This window comes from Panthera leo, chromosome D2 (assembly GCF_018350215.1).
Source record: "Panthera leo isolate Ple1 chromosome D2, P.leo_Ple1_pat1.1, whole genome shotgun sequence".
Taxonomy (NCBI): domain Eukaryota; kingdom Metazoa; phylum Chordata; class Mammalia; order Carnivora; family Felidae; genus Panthera; species Panthera leo.
The window spans coordinates 69,312,860-69,332,865 of record NC_056689.1 but is presented as its reverse complement, the minus strand read 5'-3'; the positions used below and the strand labels follow the sequence as shown (position 1 = coordinate 69,332,865).

The window sequence follows — 20,006 nt, the reverse complement described above, 5'->3', positions numbered from 1 at the left end:
AATGGGAGGTAGGAGCGAAAGAAGTTTATTGAATGGTAACCCCTGTGGAAGATGGGCAGGGCAGGAGGCAAGATGGGGGGAGGGAAAGGCTTCAGACCATCCTGCAGATCTGACACCGACGAAAGCAAAGGAGAGCCTCAGATCACATCACCGATGTGACCGAGTTTCGGCCAACCCAGGGAAGAGCTCTGGGGCAAAGCCGACTCCAATCCATTAGAGGAAGCCCACACTGGGCCGAAACGGCCTGGCCCTGGGACCTCTGCTGTGCTCAGTCAACGGCTGGGGGCTGCCCCGGAAGAGGATGCCTCAGTTCTGATGCTGAGCCGGGTACCTGCATGTGCCAATACCTGGAGAGAGCGCATTCCTGGGAGCTTGCTGGCTGCACCCCCGTGGTGGCCACAAGACTCAACTCATCTCAGGGCCTGGAGAGGGAGTCCCAAAGGCACTGATGAGGAATGAAGGATGCACTGGGAGTAAAGGGGGAGGGTGGGAGCTGGGAAAGAGACTCCAGGCAGGTGCAAAGGCCATTTATCTGGAGTGGCAGGCTGGTGGGCGAAAGAGAAAGCAGTGTGTCCAGAGGGGAGAAGGACGGAAGGAGGGGAGCCGGGGGAGGGGGGAGGCAGACATCAGATCATGCTGGCCGTGTGGATCACCATAAGGATCTGGTTTTCTGTTAGCTATGTGGCTTTGAGTAACTAACTTAACTGACATTTAGTTTCCTAATATTGTTCCCAACGGGAACAATAACATATGCTTTGTAAAGTTAATGTGAGGATTAAGTGAGATTATACATATTGGGCTTTTAATCTAGTACTGGGTACGTGGGCAACACTTGATGCATGCTGGGTATTACAGAAAACTTAAGGGGAAAGGGAGAAAAATGGACTTGCTTTTGTATTTTCTTTTCAAAGGTTTTAAAGTTTAATATGCTGGCATTTGAACAAACTGTAAGTGAGATTTCTCAATTTCCTCCCCACCAAAAGCAGGGTACTACCCCAATCCTCAATTAATGGAACTTCAGGCATACAAATAAGTTTAGAACCGAACACTTAACATCAGCAAGTCAGAGCTGAATTCCTAATAGATAGCCTGTAACGGGAAAAAATGTCCAGGAGAAATCTACAGATCACAGGAGCTCTTAGGTAGAATAGCACATTACAAATGAGAATGTGGCCACACAGAGCAGGACAGCTTCTATAGAACAGCAATATTGAAAATACAGATATCTTCTCCAATCTCACCTGTTTATGTGAGTCATCCTTCAGACACCTATTTTCAGATGATTCCAGACAACATCACAACGTGATGAAAAATGAAAGCTGGCTGTAGTTGCTGAAACCAAGCTGACTTGGTTGCTATAGAAAAATTTTTCCTAGATGGTCATTTTCTTTTTTCTTTTTTTTTTTTTTGAAAAGTAGGTGAGCATGTGCTAACAGACTAAGGAATATTCTCTAAATTCACATCCACATGATCTGAAATGGCTAAAAATAAGCCGAGGCCCTACACGACGGGCCTTGAGTCTGTATGAGTTTGGAATAACCCTCCCCATGGGGCAAGAGGAGGACAGCGTCTTGTAAGGGGATGTATTCACGATGGACTAGCTTCGTGGAGGGGCAGTTAGCAAAAGCACGGGTCACTTCACGACTGTGATGCCCCCACCATGCTTGCCACTGTGTCAAAATCCCGTCTCCCCTTAAAAAGATAAATCCTACAGCTGCTGTGTCATGAACTCACGCACGAGTCCTTTTGACTTTTCGGCATCGAGCAAATACGCAAAGCTATTATTTTCCGCTGTTTATCCCCTGGTATATTCCGTCTGAGATGATTCTGACTGCCTCCGACACTTAGGGGAGTGAATGGAGTGGAAAATATCCGGCCTCCACTCGTGGAAACCTTGACATGAGATACTGATGATATCACGCAAAGGCACCGCAAATGTGCGCGTTCTCTGGTGTTTTCCCTTTTCGAGCTGTGATCAAGCAAACGTGAGGTTTCTACAGCCACCCAAACAAAAACATCTTTGAGAATTTGAAAGTCTTCCACAAATCAACTTAGATTATCATTCCCACCCCCACCTAAGCTCCTGAACTTCTCTTGCATATTTCTTTCCTGTGCCAAAGCTTATCAACTCTTAGGTCATCTTGATTTGTCAGTAACTGCTTGGATCATAGGGTTGAACCGAAACAGATTGGACAGCAATTTCTTCATTCAGACAAAAAAAAAAAAAGTCTGACGAGAAAGTTCCTTGTGTCTCCCAGTGGAATAGAGTGGCCCACCTTTGCTCATACGTTGTATGTTAGTATTGACTAACTTCTCAAAACAAATGTCTTTTTTTTTTTTTTCAGAAGGGTTGCTACCCGATGGAATTGCTCTGTGCTCTGAACCTTTCATTACAGTGAGTCATACGGCAAGTAATTTTTAAAAACCCTCCCAAGTTTTCTGTTTTGCTATAGATTTGCCAAGAATTCTTTCAGTAAAATAGGAGTTAACAGAGAAAAAAAAAAGGCCTCTTAGTTCTGTGCAGAATAATTAAATTTGTTTAAAAATATACGGTTCTGTGCAAATGTAAGATTCTGTGAAAGACTTGTACTCAGCGTAGACTGGGTCGCACAAGGGTTCGTGGTTATTGGTGGCTCACTGGTTCACGCAGCCACATGTGGCAAGCTGAGTCTTGGGAGGTCAGGAGGGAGACTGGCTAGTGTTAGCCACATCCGGGAACCCACGCCATGACTTCCCGGTCCTGCACAGAAACAGGTTTCCACCACGGGAATGGCAAGGGCTCTTCCAAAGGCAAAAGAAAGACAGGCACTGATGTGGACTTTGATTTTGCTCTCTGTAATTAAAAACCCAATCATCAGGCATGTGAAAGTCAGAGTTTTGACCTTCTGCCAGGTAGGGAAGGAGGGCTTTGAAAGCCGTGATTGGTTTCGTTCTAAGCAAGCCTTATGAAAACGGTTTTTCAAATCAAGTCAGTGCAATTCAAGATTGGGAAACGCGAAAATCACAACGGTATGACTTCTGCAGACGTTACGGTAGCTCCTGCCAGGGTGGTTAATGTTGAACGTGTTCTGGGAGGCACGAGGCTAGGGACAGCGCCACTGGCTATCACCTCACACGAATGGGCAGCCGGCCGGACGGCCGGACGGATGACAGACAGCAGCGGTGAGAGAATCTCTGCGCTCACAACCATCTTGTTCCCGGGACGCAGTGTGCAACAGACCCTTTCGTGCTAGGCCACGGCCCGCTCCTGCACTCCCTTGCACCGGCCCCAGCTTCTGAGCTCCCCAAGGTCGCAGCAGATGTTAAAAACTAAAGTTGAAACCTTTAAGCTGTAATGAAGGAGTTCACAGGGTTCATAATCCCAGTACCCCACCCTGATTCTCCAGCGATCCCGCTGAAATCTTTCAAACAGTCCTCAGCACTAACACGGTGCAGGCAACGCGTGTTGAACACGCCGATCTGCCCATGATTACCCTCGGCTGCTGTAAAACAATCTCACTCCTCGAGTGAATGCAGGCTGCAGCAACAATGGTGTTATTGACTTGTTGCTCCGGCTCTATTTAGTTATTACCCTCGGGGCCACAATCAATAGACTTTGCACCAAGTCAGCCTAATAAATCCCAGGCTCTCACTGGAGGTTTGCCAGGAACGGCAAGAAAATCTATGGCAGGGAAACTCTTAGAGCGCAAAGAGAGAAAGCTGCACTGACAGCTGTATAAATTAATTAACAAGGAACTGTTTATTCTTCTAAAAGATCGGATCGCACATTTATCATCATTGAAGAATTCACAGATAGACTATCGCAAAATTATCTGGCGATCTAAAACACTCCTGCAAATTTGGATGCGCACACAAAAGAGAGACCCGTGTTCTTCAGCAGCTCGTTTCTGTCTTTATTATATTTTCATTTCCTTGACTTACACATTTGCCTAGTTTGCACTAGTTCTGATCAGCCTACCATTTCCAGCTCACTTGGAGAAATGCAGCCTGTCTTCATAATTCTTTAAGCTTATGGCGGAAACAGTCAACACAATGACAATAAAATGTTGATCATTAACGTTGCTGTGCTCCGGGGTTGGTTGTTGTTTTTTTCACCTGCTGTCGGGAATTTGAATCTTGCTTGTAATGCAACAGTGGAGGGAAAAATGCTTTAGGTGATACAAACACTAAAAGGTCATGGAAGTAAATGCCAGGTTATTTCAGATTGTTGTGAAAGAATTCTAGAGTATTCTAGATACCTAATAAGCAACTGGCGTAAAGATTCCGTGGCAAGGATTCTATTGCTTTAAGACACCTTGCGCTAAGCTTGGGTACGAGACAACCTTCTTCCATAGACTGAAAACGAATGCACAAGATCGATGCGGCTCTTGGAGCGTATTTGCTACTGCGGTGGTACCTTCTAGAATCCTTACAGAAAACTTTTCTTTTTTCCCAATTCTGTCTACACTACTATAGAACCTGTAGCTTGATGGGAAAAAAAAAAAGTTTTTTTAAATGGTATGCGATTTCAGTTTTTAAATTCAAGGGTGGGAGTGTTAGAAATGGTCTTTAAACAGAATCACAACATCCAACCTCAAATATCACTCAGCAGATTGGCCAACGCTTGGTGAAAGTCTATTAGCTACAAGGCACTGAAATAGCCATTGACTGGCTGTGACACAGACATCATTGTTCCCAGGCGTGGAAAGCTTATTTCATTGCTTCGGTCTAGCCTGGGATATGTCAGCCCTACTGCATGTTAACACACTCCTGTGAACACAAAAGGGCACAGCAACCCCCTCAAACACGTACCCTTTAACTCCACAGGCCCTCAGGAGGTGGGGCGGGGGAGGGCACCTACATGCGCACACATGAAACCCGTTTTATTGTGGGACTGCTAATTGTGTTGTCCCAATAATTTATTGCCTCTTATAAATGGTTTCCAGGTAATAAGAGTTAATTGACTCAAGAGACTTTCATCCATTGCAATTATCTCCTAATATTGTACATTGGGCTCATGCACCTTCTATTCATCAGGTCAAATGTATCACCTGAATAGATGCATTAAAAAAATGGAACTTGAAGTCATCATCCCAAACTTATTTCTAAATATGCTCACAAAAGGTTGTTCATCCTCTGATGATTTACTACCCTAAGCACAATCTGGCCTTGAGCTTGGAGACTGGTCAGAGCCACCAGAGTTCACCCACTTGACTCCCGTCTCATTTTCTGTGAGAAGACCACGGTTCAGAAGGGTAAGCGGTGGTCCTGGGGAGCCCCTGGACCGTCAGTGGCAGAGGTGGGCCTGGGTCATAGATTCTTGCCATCTTTTTCTTGCATTCTCAAGTTTCAACTGAGACAGAACATAGTTATGAGAAGAACCTTTGACCAAACAGAGATACAGGGGAGCTTTTTCTAGCATTCATGCCTTTGCCTCAGCCCATTTCTGCTTCCCTCTCTCCAGCAAAATAGCTGTGCCCTCATCTCTAGACCTGAACATTCAGCCTCTTTTTGTGACACCTTCTCTAATATCCAACACATTAAAATGTTTCAGTTCCAGCTTCCATGGCCTTAGAGCCCAATGGCATGTGCATTATGTACCTATATCTGTTGCTACTCATTGCCTTGCCTCGGCCAAGTCACTCATTGTCTCTGAGACTAAGATATCTTCTCTCCCAAATGAGAGAGTTGGAGAGAAGATTTCTAAGATTTCCTATCAGCTCTAAGACCTCGGATTTACGCCAAAGGCCACTCATGGGTTTTCATGCCTCATCATGTTTGCATGGTCCTTCTTACTGCTCCCAGTGTCTTCACGTTCACTAGCTCTCTGCTGCCTGCCCCAGGTAAGATGTTCCATCCTGGCAAAGACACTATGCCTTAACCTATGGGCAGAACAGCACTGAAAAGAATTTTGAGCCTGGGGAAAAATCTCAATTCAAGCTCTGAGGATCCCTCTTGGTCCTCTCTTCCAGCATGCAGGCTGTGCTAGATGGGCAGTCATTCACTCTTATGGCTATAGAGTTGTCGTTGTTTTTTTTTCCCCCAATAACCGTGTCTTGCCAGGCACCAGGGGCACTTCTTGCCACACTGAGATGGGCTGAGGCCTGGGCACCTTCCAAGCACACCCTCAGCCAGGTTGAGGTGTGTCTAAGCATCACTTTTTTAAAATGTTTATTTATTTTGGAAGAGAGAGAGAGAGAGAGAGGCAGAGAGAGAGAGGGAGAGGGAGAGGGAGAGAGAGAATCCCAAGCAGGCTCCATGCTTGGCACAGAGCCCAATGCAGGGCTCGATCTAACAACCAAGAGATTATGACCTGAGCCGATATCAAGAGTTGGACACTATCCAACTGGGCTACCCAGGCACCGCAGCATTTTTTTCTTCCATTGTTTAATGCTGTGGGTGGAAGGATGGGGCTAGCATAGGATAGTTTGTGGGGTGGGCTTGCGCCTCTGGAATTTGTTACTGTAGGGGACTGTAGGGTTCTGGCCTCTATGATCTGAAGTAGCAGACGCATAGTTCACTTTTAGCTTGATCCATGGTGGAAAAGGGAGAAGAACGTGATGGGAGCAAGCACACATCCTTTGTGTGGCAACTGGATACCAGGTGCCATGGACTTTTCCGTACAGGGGAATGCTTTTCTTTAACGCATTCAGTAACACTGGAAGGTTGGTATCATTATCCCATTTTAGAGATGAGAAAACTAAGGCTTGGAGAGGTTACGTGACTCATCTAAGGTCACATGCGTGGCCAAGGATCAGCTCCTTGTCTTTTGACAGAAAGGTCAGTCCTTTTTCTATCATGCCTTCCTTCTGTCCCAAAGGCCTGGAGATGGCAGGGAGGTAAGCGACAAGTATAAGTTACGGTGATTAAACCACTACCTAATTGGTTATTTTTACATCCAATTAATAGGCTTACTTTATGAGCTACAGAGTTACACTCTATGGCTTGCAGCCTAGAACTTCTGACAGATAAAGTGGCTCTCCTGCTGTGAAAGTTGACTCTGCCCATCCTGCTCTGATTGGTCAAGGGGCTTTCAAGGTGGACCGGGTTGAGGCGTGTCTTAGTGGATGACCACATCATTCCACAGTTCTTCTTCCTTTAAACACAGTTGTATAATTGGATACCCATATGCAAAACAAACAAACAAAAAAGAGAGAACTGGATCCTTATCTCACACCATATATAAACATTAATTCAAAGATGGATCAAAGACCTAGATGCAAGAGCCAAAACCATAAAGCTCTTGGAAGAAAACACGGGGGTAAATCTTTGTGACCTTGGATTTAGCAATAGATTCCTGGATATGATATCAAAAGCAAAAGAAAAAAAAAAAGACTATACTGCATCAAAATGAAAAACTTTTGTGCTTCAAAGGACACCATAAAAAGATAACTCGCAGAATGGGAGAGAATATTTGTACATCATATAGCTGGTAAGCAACTTGTATCTAGACCTTACAACTCACCAATAAAAAGACAATTAACACAGCCACAAAATGAGAAAAGGATCTGGGTAGACATTTCTGTACAGAAAATATGCAAATAGCCAATAAGCGCATGAGAAGACCATTAGTCATGAGGGGAATGCAAATCCAAACCACAACGAGGTACCACCTCAGACTCATGAGTACGGCTATAATCGAAAAGATAACACCAAGTATTGGTGAGGATATGGAGAGATCACACCTTCACACACCGTTGTGGGAATACAAAATGGCACAGCTGCTTTGGAAAACAGTTTGGCAGGTCCTCAAAAAGTTAAAACAGGAATTACCCTTTGACTCAGCATTCTGCTGCGAGGTTTATGCCCAAGAGAAATGAAAACATATGTCCACACAAAAACTTGTACGTGAATGTTCGCAGCAGCATTAGTCACAATAGCCCAAATGCGGAAAAATCCCAAATGCCCGTCGACTGATGACCCAAATGCTATCAAGGATAAACAGAATGTGACATGTGATGCGGCCATAAAACAGAATGACATACTGACACCCGGTACAGCATGGGCGAACTTGGAAAACACACCGAATGAACGAAGCCAGTCACAAAATATCATATATTATATGACTCCATTTCTATGAAATGTCCAGAATGGTCCATAGAGAAAGTAGATTAGTGGTTGCTTCGGGCTGGGGAATGGTGAGATTAGGGAGTGATGGCTAAAAGTTACGGGGCTTCTTTACGAGGTGACAAAATTGTGGGGATGGTTACACATACCTGTAATGCACAAAAAAACCATTGAATCATGCACTTTACATGGGCGAATGGTAGCGTATGCGAATCATAGCTGAAAAAAAAAAAAACAACCCTTGAAACAAACCAAAACATGACTGTGCCTTAAGTACTGCAATCGGGGGGCAGCTCCTTTGCCGTGTAGCAGCCAAATCCTACCCTCCATCCCTTTCCCTGCTCCAAGGGGCTGCCCCAATGGGGTAGGTATGCCACTCATTTCAGGGGTGTCTTCTCCATGTATCCTTTGAGGATGGAGACAAGGAGCTACATGCTACTTGTTCGGCCCTATGCTAAGTGCTGTGCAGAGATGACCTCATTTAAATCTTACAACTGCTCTCCAAATACATATAGTTCCCATCTCCATTTAGACATGGGGAAATCGAAGGAGTTTAGGTAACCTGTTCAAGGTCACATAGCTAGGAAGTGGCAGCTCCTGGGTTTGAACCTGAGTGCGTGTGACTTCAGAACTGGGCACACGGGGGCCTTGGTTACCTATGCAAATGTGACATCGCCTGGCAAGGGGGCAGCGTGCGTTCACGGAAGCCTCCCCTTCCCTTTGGGGCTTGGGGAACCCCGAAGACCTCTCCATTCTAACCGACCCAAAGTGTTCCCTGGCAGAGCCAGAAACTTCTTTAGAGAGAAGCTAGAAACGTCTTTAGAGAGAAGCCCCATCCATCCCGTTTATTGCTAAAACAAGTTATTTAAAAATGGAGGGGGGTTCGCTTTCCCCAGCTGTTGCAGCTGACGGTTTGAACCCATCTTTACACGTATTTGTTTCTGAAAACCAGTTTGTTTGTGGTTAGGAAAAACATACTCATTGAATTTTAAGGAGTTATTTCTCTAAACATGTGGCAGAAGTAGGATGTTACGAGATTTCACGATGGAATTAATTTTCGTTTCCAGAAACATTTGGAGTTAATTACTCCTGTTCACGAGGCCGCGTCTTTTAGCCAAATTTTTGTTTTCGTGTCAAACCAGAGGACTCGCTATACAATATACGAGTTAACACTTGGATGCAGGGTGCCCATCTCTCGCAGTGTGATCGTAGGCCAGTCACTTGCCTCTCCGGGCACCAGCGTGCTGCCGGAGTCCAGTAACTGTGGAATATACTCGTCAACCACGTAATATGAGTGGTTTGGATCAGATCAGAGGTTGCCAACTGACAGCCCGTGGCCAGATCCCACCTGCCAGATGTGCTGGTTTGGCCGGCTCAGTTTTTAATTACAAAAAAGAAAGCGGGGTTTCTTTTTTTCTTGCCAACATTTACAAACGGGGAGGTCTGTAATCTAAAATTCAGGCATTCTGGAAAACCCAGAAGGTCTGGCCTCAGTAGGCCCACATCACATTCCCCCCCTCCGGCAGTGGAATGGATTCGAAGGCGAAGGTGGATTCGAAGGTGCCATTTCAGCGAGGCACCTACTCTCCCGTTTGCCTCCTCACCTCTGTCCCACCTGTGCTACCTGCCTGGTTCCTAGGGGCAGCTGGGTATGCCCCCCTCTGAACTGAATCTTTTCTCAGGTTCCTGCCTGCTTTTCCAGGCTATGCTCTACGCTCTGTAGTGTTCCAACAGGAAGGTAGAAAGGAGATGAGACACCAGGACCTTGCTATCTACTTCTCCAAATACTACGCAGAACAATGGGATGCACGGATGGGCGCCCATGGCACAAGGCAAGAAAAGCCCCAGTGAGCACCACTTTGGGCCTCACCTTGACACCACACCTGCAGCAGAACCTTCGGAGACACCTGGAGGCCTTTAGCTCTGACCACAGCTCTACCTTGCCCAGGACCTCCAGCTCATGGATGGGTGTGCCTCCAGGTGTAAACGAGGAGGCTGCTGTTGGCTTCTCGCTAATGACGGGAAGACAGGGAAATTCCATGGTTTCAGCTCACGTTCCAAATGGACTTGGATTGCAAGTCAACTCATTTCCTTCCTTAGAGAACTGAAGACAGATCCTGCGAGCGAAACGACAAACCCTCGCCCGACACCATCAGAAGAAGCACACGTCTTTCCATGCACACGAAGTCTTTGCTTCTTCGTTGCAGTGACTTCATAATGAGGCCCCTGAGATGGTCGCACCCTGCACGGGGCACAGGCAAGGCCCTGTGTTCTGTATTCTAAAGTCAGCAGGGCTGCGGGGGTGATCTGGGTTTTCATCTGGCTTGTGGATATAATTAATTGCCAGTTTCAGCTCTCCCGACTTCACACAGAAATTATTTGGAGTGTGCATGTTATTTCTTTTTTCTAGCCCTCCCAGCTTTTCTTCTAAGAAATGAGTAATTGTCAGTCCTACAAGGCCAGAATTACTTCCTAATGTGATTTTTTAAAACTTCTTATTTTGAAATAATTCCAAACTTAACAGGAAAGTTGCAAGAATAATCAAATGAGCTCCTATACGCTTCACTGAGATTTCCTGATTGTTATTATGTGGCCCCATAAGCTTTACCATTTTCTCTCTCTCTGCACATATGCATATTTCATTGGGGACCACTGGAGAGTCAGCTGCGGACGTCATGCCCCTTTACATTACCAGAACACATTTACCAAAATCAGGAAATTTAACAATGATATAATGCTAACATCGAATCGACAGCCTGCATTCTAATTCTGCCACCTGTCCCAATAATGTCCTTTATGGCTCCCCTGCTACCCTTGTCCCTGCACCAGGACTCAGTCTAGGGTGGTGCACTGCATTTAGATGTCTAGTTTTCACGTCCCTTTGATCTCCTTGAATCTGAAATCCTAAATGTGGCTTTAAAGATGTCTTCTCTATGGCACCAGAGAATCAGAACACAGAGAGGTGGGCGGTGGAAACATGCAAGAAAAGAAAAAAAACTCCCCAAATGTAACGGCAAACCGGTCAGTGGGGGAAGACTGAACGCTCTCTTAGGCTTTAGCAGTTGCCCAGGAATTGTGTTACATGGTTAAAGTCGACAGGGCACTTGCCAAGTTAAGAGTCTTCCATTTTGGTCGTATGCTTTCTTCCAGAGACAACTGCCACGTCCCGCACTAATCGCCCTGAAGTCTCTCCCGATAAAGCACTCTGTGGAGCCTAATTACATTTCCAGGGTGACGGAGCAGCTACCCCCCCAGCCCTGTGTCTCACAAAGCATCTAAATCATGCCATTATACCACAACAATGGATTCTCACACTCGTCATGCAATTTGTTTTAATTATGTAAATCACTTCATCCTCTTTTCAAATATCTGCGGGGAGCTGTAAGCCACCGCAGGTCAAAATAGGATGTGGAACATGAGAGCTAGGGACAGAGAGAAGCCGAGGGACTCCTGGCATGGTCCTGGTGGTCACCCATCATACAATGCTGGGGCACCGAAATCCCAGAAAAGGTATCGAGATGTGAGGGGGAAGCGATGCGGAGTCCCCCTTCGGGGACAACGGTACCTCGCAGCACGTGGTGATGCATTTTATCTGCGATCTGGGGGACAGCAGGACCCCAACAGATGCCATGTCTTCATTCCACCACACATTCTGCAGCTGCCCCATCCACTGCTGCTGAGCCCGATCCAGTGACAAGAGAACCGGGCGTCACCCAAGCGCTGGAAAAGTCACCCTCTCCAAGGTGCCTAGTGATAAGACTGGTCCCTGGGTGCCCAGGACATCCTGGGTTTTACACCATCTAACCATGTCTTGTATGGACGTAGTGTTTAAAATAAGTAGGTTAAATGTCCCCCTGATTTTCAAACAATTTTTTAAATTCCTATGTTTTCATTGTAACTAAGAAAAGCGGGAGAATACGGAGCAACAGGAAGAGAGGAAGGAAGGGAGGGAGGGAGGAAGGCAGGCAGGCAGGCTGGCTCCCTCAGTTGAGTACCTTGAAACAAACGCATTTAACCTTAAACGGTATTTGCTCCCATTGTTCCAGCACATTCTACGCTGTTGTTATTAGTTTATGCCTCCTTGCTCTCAGGACTAGGACAAATATATCTTGTATAACACACTAGAAGGTTTCTCCACTGTGCTTTGAATCTGACAGCTTGCACTGCACATTCAGCCCTGAATAGGCACTTGCTTCCTTTTAGGCACTGAGTCTGCAGGTAGGGTTTGTTGTCCCCACATAAAGGCAGGATAGCCAAATGGCTAAGAGTATGGGTTCTGTGGTCAGACCATCCGGATTCAGATCCCCAAATACCCTCTTACTAGTTGTATGACTTTGGGCCTTGGGTTTACCATCTGTAACAGGACAGGAGTACTTACCCCAAAGGTTGTGAGAATTAAAATAACACATATAAAAAAGTTGAGCACAGTACCTGGCAGATTGTAACATTCAGTGAATACTATGATTATTATGACAACACGGTTTGAAAAGTCAGTTTTGAGCCACAGATTAAGAAGCTGATAGATTTCCCTTTTAAAGGATAAAACTTCAAAAAATAAATAAATAAAGGATAAAACTTCATACTGGAAAACAGTAGTTTTCAAGCTCTGTTTTGAAGGCTATGTAATACATATGGAGCAAGATTTAAAGAACTAATAACACCTGAATGCGATATTGTTATTTCTTTTTCACTAAACCACAAGTGGTGGGAATCTTGTCCTGTTTCCTTTTTCTCTTCATGGCTTCAAGAAAAGAAAATCCTTGGTTCCATCTCGTTTAATTTAACTGCCACTAATCCAGTCTCACGGCATCTTTTTTTTTTTTAATGTTTATTTATATTTGAGGGAGACAGAGACAGAGTGCAAGTGGGGGAGGGGCAGAGGGACAGAGAAACGCAGACTCAGAAGCAGGCTCCAGGCTCTGAGCTGTCAGCACAGAACCCGACGTGGGGCTCGAACTCAGGAACCTTGGGATCGTGACCTGAGCCGGAGTCGGATGCTTAACCGACTGAGCCACCCAGGTGCCCCCCAGTCTCACAGCATCTTAAAACACTTACACCTACTTAGAATATCTATGTTATCTTAAGTTTCTTTTTCCCAAAGGAAAAAGTTAATGAAGAGGCATACAGGACATATTTTCCAGGATCCTTTATTGAAAGCCATCACTCTCCTTCCTCGTTAGAACAGGGATCAAGTGAGAGGTTTGAGCACTTTCTGCTAATCTGAAGTTGGCATTTTTCTCCCCTCTTTGAAGGACGCCAACACTTTCTTCTTTCCAAAGGGAATCTGGGTGCTGGTTTTCCTGCTGCTATTATTTGAATGCAACGGTTTCCTCTCTGGGTGAGGCTGCCTGGAACAACCAGCAGGTAAGAATCAGATACCAATCGCTTACAGAGACAGCCTCTTTCTAACCACCAGGTCTAAACGTGTATTTGAACCTAAGTTTATAAACCAGCTTTTACTGGAATTTAGTGAGGCTGATAAACAGAGATGTCAAGTAATTCTGTAATAATAATGTTTATCTTCGAGAGCACTAGTTTTTCATTATTTATGTAGAGTGCACACGCTTGATGCATGGCCTACAGTCATTTGTTAACTTCAATTTTTGTTGCTTTCTACAAAACAACTTTATTGCCCAAGGTTTCCTTTCATGCTTAACCTGCGCGGTCGTGTGCCAGCTTTCTGTAACGTGTTCTACGACATCTGTGTGGTCTGACCCTGGCTCCCAGTTCTGCCCGCACACCTCCTACTCGCTTCCTTCTCTTGCCTCTCCAGACACACTGGCCTAATGCTCCTCGATCTCTGCATACCACCTCCCACCACAGGGCTCTTGCATAAGCTGTTTTGTATGACAGGAGCATCTAGGTTAACGCCTTTACATCTCAGCTCAAGCACTGCTTCCTCAGGAAACCTGCCGGGGACGCCCTGTTCAGGTGAAGTCTCTAGAAGAGAGGTTCTCCAGATGTGGTCTCTGGACCAGTGTCATCAGTTCCAGCTGGGGTCTTGTGAGACATGCAAATTCTCGAGGCACCTGGTGGGGGGGCGGGGCTCAGTCCGTTAAGTGCTGGTTTTGGCTCAGGTTATTACCTTGTGGTTCGTGAGCTCGAGCCCCATATTGGGCTCTGTGCTGGCGGTGTGGAGCCTGCTAGGGATCCGCTCTCCGCCCCTCCCGCTCGCTCTCTGCCTCTGTCTCTATCTCTCTCGAAAATAAACATGAGAAAAAAAAGGCACATTCTCAGGCTCACCTCAGACCTACTGAATCAGAAACTCTGGGGTTACGGAGCCACACAGCCATCTGTGTTTTACAAGTCCTTCAGGCGATACTGCGTGGGAGCCATGGCAAATCCATTCTCACACGCGTGTGATTATTCGGTTAACGTCTGTTCCCCCACCGCGCAGAGGGCACGGACTGTGTCTTTTTTGCTCCCCACTGTTTCCCCAGCACCAGGCTGTGCTCTGTGCATAGCAGGTGCTCAGTAAGTATTTTTCTACCAAGAAAGCATAAGCAGATGTAACCGCTGAAAGGACAAATATTGTAGTGGGCGATACGTGTTGAAGACATAAACAGGTGTTTTTAAAAAGAAGAAACAGGGGCGCCTGGGTGACTCAGTCGGTTGAGCGTCCGACTTCGGCTCAGGTCACGATCTCGCGGTCCGTGAGTTCGAGCCCCGCATCGGGCCCCTGTGCTGACAGCTCAGAGCCCGGAGCCTGTTTCGGATTCTGTGTCTCCCTCTCTCTGACCCTCCCCCATTCATGCTCTGTCTCTCTCTGTCTCAAAAATAAATAAACGTTAAAAAAAAAAAAGAAGAAGAAGAAGAAACAGAAGGGGCAAGTATTTTCACATGTTCAGTGTCATCCAGGAAGCGAAGAGACTGGTCAAGCAATGTGATGCCGTTTCCCCCACCCCCGCCTACCAAGTTAGGGAAGGTGAAAGGGAGTTAGAATACCAGCCAGGACATGGGAATAAGTGTTGTGGCACGAATGTACATCTATGCAGCTTTTCTGGACTGCAGTTTGGCATCATTCTGAAAGTTGAAAATGGCCCAGCAACACTTGGTCAATAACTCTATGGAAGCAGAACCTAGGTACACAGGTATACGGGTGGATGAGAGTATACACTGTAACACTGTCAGGATAATTTTGGAATAATGCAAATGTTCCTCAAGTAGGCATTTGTATATGCAAACTGTGGTGCATTCAAAACTCCAAATGCTATGCAACTGATACAAATGATGATGTTGAGGGGCGCCCGGGTGGTTCAGTCAGTTAAGCATCTGACTTCGGCTCAGGTCATGATCTCACGGTTCGTGAGTTCGAGCCCCGCGTCGGGCTCTGTGCTGATGGCTCGGAGCCTGGAGCCCGCTTTGGATTCTGTGTCTCCCTCTCTCTCTGCCCCACCCCTGCGTGTACCCTGTCTCTCTCTGTCTCTCAAAAATGAATAAACGTTAAAAAATATTAAAAAAAACGATGATGTTGAGATGAACTAATTGATGTGGGGCAATGATGACCACGATATTTAGTAAAATGAAAAAAGCTCATGTAATTAAAAATGTGTATCTATGTAAGTATCCTGAGGAAAATGTCTAGGCATACATCCAGCAGAAAGTTTTTAATAGTGTGATTATAAGTGATCTTTATTTTCTTCGCAGTGTCCTATAGTTTTCAAATTTTTAAATACATTACTGAATATAATAAAAAAACTTAAAAGAGAACATTTTATTTTATTTTTTAAATTGTTTTAATACTTAATTTAATTTTTTTTTTGTTTTATGATGATGATTATTTTTCAGAGAGCACGAGCAGTAGAGGGAGAGAGAATCTTTAAAAAAAATTTTTTTTAACGTTTTTATTTATTTTTGAGACAGAGAGAGACAGAGCGTGAGCAGGGGAGGGGCAGAGAGAGAGGGAGACACAGAATCCGAGGCAGGCTCCAGGCTCTGAGCCATCAGCCCAGAGCCCAACGCGGGGCTCAAACTCACGGACCGCGAGATGGTGACCTGAGCTGAAGTCGGACGCTTAACCGACTGAGCCACCCAGGCGCCCCGAGGGAGAGAGAATCTTAAGCAGGCTCCACGCCCAGCACAGAGCCTGACGTGGGGCTCTATCTCAACACCCTGAGATCGTGACCGGAGCTGAAATCAAGAGCCTGACGCTTCACTGATTGAACCACCGAGGTGCCCCAAAATAGAACAGAATAAACACCGACTTCAGCGTAAGCAAGATAGAACCAGGAAGGAAAAGCAAGATAGAACTAGGTTGTTTTTTTTAAAACAACCAGCTAAAGGTAATTCTCAAACTATGACTCTTCTGCCTCATTCACTGTTCTGGATTAACCACGTCACAAGACCTCTCCGTTCCTACAGACAATCACGAGTTGCCTACAGCTGGCTACAACGACGGACACATCAAATACTAGACGCACTGATTGGGAATAAATAGCTGGTGACCAACAAGCACACATGCACGCTGAGTCCAAGAATTTCTGGCACGGAAGAGGAACAATCCCTAACCTTAACTAAGAATTCCGGAGGGTGCCGTATCCACGAGGGGGTGAGCACTGGTCCCTCGCGCCGCACGTTGGCATCAGCCTGCGGGGAATGTCTGAATGTCCAGCAGTGGTGGAGACAATGTTATTGTTGCCTTTTGCGACCCTTCCTTCCGTCTTTCCCTTTTTCTCTCCCAAGAGAACTTGATACAATGCTCCAAAGTCCCACAATCAGTGAAGCAGTGAGACTGATGGCAGTGGGACTAACTGCCATCCAGAACATTAAATTCACTCCTCCAAAGCTACACGGACAAGCTTGCAGGAAAAGTGGCAAGAACTCAAGAAAACCCATCACCTCACTGCAGGTGGAGCGTGTAAAATTGCGCTTGGACATGAGACTTGTAGCAAAGGCCACTGGTACCAAGTCAACCAGGAGGCCACCTGCTCAGCCATTCATTCTCTACTAACCAAAGTGGCACCGCTAATGGGTTTCTGAGCCCTGTCCCTATGCCAAGTGGCAGGCAGTGTCTGGGTACAGAGTTTTCAGTGCCCGAGGGCAGGGGCGTTGGCTAATGAAAAACATCCTCTGGATGTGGCTCTCAATTCTTTTTTTTAAAACTAGCCTTCCCCTGGATCTTTTGGTTGTGATGAGCTGGACCAGTGATATTTAAATGTCTTGATCCATTACCTGTGTGTGAGGAGTGGTCCTGAAATTTCAAGGGCACTGCTGTCCAGGCCTGGCATTTCCATCAATTCTGGGGGCGGCCGGCAGTGAAAAGAAGCCCTGTTTTCAACTACGAACGTTCATTTTCAGCCAGTGGTGGCCTCATACTCATCAACTCTTTTCCAAGTAGATATTAATGAGAAATTCGTATACTGAGAGCTAATGATTGCATATCCTTTGCATAATTACAATGACCTGAAGCGCTTTCAAAATGCCAAATTAGCTGACTACAATCAGTCCTGTTCAAGTTATAAATCCTAATTCAAATCTCCTGCCCCAATACACTTGCAAAACCTAACTATATTTAAAGATGGATTTAGAGAGCTCAAAAAGCACTCAGTGCCTAATACAGGGCCAAAGTCACTTCGAATTCACTTTTAGAAGCCTTCACTATGGCTCCCATTCCAATTTATAGGAACCTCTCTTTGTTTGTCTTCCTGTTTCTGGATTGTTACCTCCTTTCCATTTCAGAAAATTAAAAAAAAGAAAAGCTCTCCGTCTAGTTTTGTCTAACTTCACCCCTGATTTCACTTTCTTGTTCTTTTTTTTTTTTTCTCCACTTTCTTATTCTTTTTTTTTTTGCCTCTACCATTTATACCTTGCAGCCATGGAGGTGCGTGGAGAACAATGGCTGCAGCGTGACCGGCTCTCGCATGCCGTGTGAGCGAAGCCGCAGACATTGTACCTGCAACCCTTAAACAGACGAATGACACCTACGGCATCCATCACATCCATGGCTGGCCACCACCTAGCTAAAATCACATAGCCACCCGACACCAAAACTTTCTGATCCGTGTTATTTACCAGAAACTTTAGATAACATCTAGCAAGTTAAACTGTAATGTACCTAGTGCAACAACCATCAAAGAAGAGCCATTTAACTTTTGCGGGGAGGACAACAGGAGAAAACCTAATACTGTATAGGGCCACAGTAAATCAATACATTATAAAAAAATTCTTTATTGAGATCACAGAGTAGATACCCAGAAAATGAAGTAAGATAGTTTCTTATTGCACGAATGAAATTGTTACATGTATACAGATACACACATATAAAGAGATATATACATATATCCATCTAACAGATTTAATTCATATAAATGGAGAGAGAGAGAGAGAGAAGGAGGGGGGGAGGGAGTGGGGGAAGGCACAGAGAGGCCATCAATGGTAATAAATACAGCAACAGAATCAACAATTTCAAGACTCAATTGTGTAGGATCGAACTTATTTTTCTAGCTTATAGGATTAAAACTGGATTTCAACCTAGAGGTAACACATTGCATTGACATTAAGAATAATGTCAGGCTGTGTAAATATTTTTTTAAAAGAATACGTGGCATTATTAGCTAGAGTAAGACATAACTGTTATGTTTAAGGAAAGAAAGCCTTTATTTGTTCCCTATACAATCATAACTCAATCAACCAAACAAGGCTTCCCCCGTCCCCCCCAACCTCAAGTCTCCATTATAATGGCAGTTTTGTGTAAGCTCCTTGTTTGTACAAAAGCCTGACGATATAGTCTTGAGGGGTAATCCTAAAGCTGTTAGACCGAAATTAAAACAAATCTTACCGGTAGATCTGGGTTTTAAAGACAGCTCTGTTTAAGAGGGCCATGCTGATTATAGCAGAAGATAAGCCCCACACAATCTAAGAGTGATCACTTGAGCAAACACGGGCATGGTATTGTGATTTTCTAGTTTTTCGCCCTGCAGAAGAGCAAAGATCTCACAAGTACTTTCTCTAAAAAAAAAAAAGCAGATTCCTCAAGACTTACAGTCATGGCATGCATTAGCCTGAGTAAGTTGACTTTATCTTTTTCTTTGACTTTAAAAAAAAAAAAAAAAAGACAAATTAATGCTCACGTGTACAATTGGGCCATGTATCACTAAAATAGAGCCGGGCTGACAAGGAAGGGCATTCTCTATGTCTGCATTCTTAAATCAAATGGGAACTTCATCACTGTTATGGATCAGCAAACCTCTGGATCGTTTCCAACTTTTTAGTTTTTCTTAAAATAAAATCTCCTAACTGTCCCCGCTCCAACTCGCACATACCAGTAATCAACACGCCATTGATACCCTGCATTGTGATGGTCTTACCACCACCTGTTGAAATTTTAGAGGGAACTCTTTAAACACTGTAAAGCATCTACTTCTACCTCCCTAGGTTCTAGTTCTTCACACAGCCTTCTGTGTAATTTTCCTTGTTGGTCTCTTCACAATCCCTCTTCTTTATTCCTGCCTCTTTTCAACCCAGCCTTAGAAGGCTCCTGTATTCCCCGTGCTACTTTTCACACGCCATCTCTCGGAAGAACATTTTTGTTTGTTTTGCGTGAGTACGGCATCCACGTTCCATTGCCAGGCACTTCGAGAGTATCGGGGGTAGGGCAGACCCTGGAGATGCACCCCGAGCCTTCTGACCTGGGCGGCCCTGGTGTCGGGACAGTGAGGACACATGGGGCCATTAGTGGCGATCGGAGTGCGGGGGCGGGGGTGGACGGGGACAGGTGGGGGCTTCCGTGGGAGTAGAGCAGCGGGCAGTTCCTTTGAATCTGCTTCTTGGACCAATAAAACAAAATTCCTTCATACTTTGTGTAGGTGTTACGGTTGACTGGGAGGATTCCCTGAATTCAAATGGCTCTTTGCAAGCTTGAGCCTGGAGAAAAGAAGCCTTTTTGAGAAGTGTTTTGCAGTTGAACTGGGCCCGTTGTCTGTTTCCGACAGAAATACTTTCTAACCCAGCGTCACTAAATG

The 20,006-nt window shown here is 45.3% G+C and overlaps 1 protein-coding gene across 6 annotated transcripts in view; it reads right to left on the bottom strand.

Annotated features, from left to right (window-relative positions):
* VTI1A (vesicle transport through interaction with t-SNAREs 1A) overlaps positions 1-20,006 on the bottom strand; it is a 357,198-nt gene that overhangs the window by 45,212 nt on the left and 291,980 nt on the right. Inside the window, exon 9 of one of the 6 annotated variants that reach the window (XM_042908242.1) lies at positions 13,232-13,394. The exons of the other annotated variants lie outside the window; for them this stretch is intronic. Within the exon in view, the coding sequence (XP_042764176.1) occupies positions 13,262-13,394 (133 nt within the window). The 3' untranslated portion in view covers positions 13,232-13,261. Of the gene's footprint in view, positions 1-13,231; positions 13,395-20,006 lie in introns of those variants that run through there. 6 annotated transcript variants of the gene reach the window in all.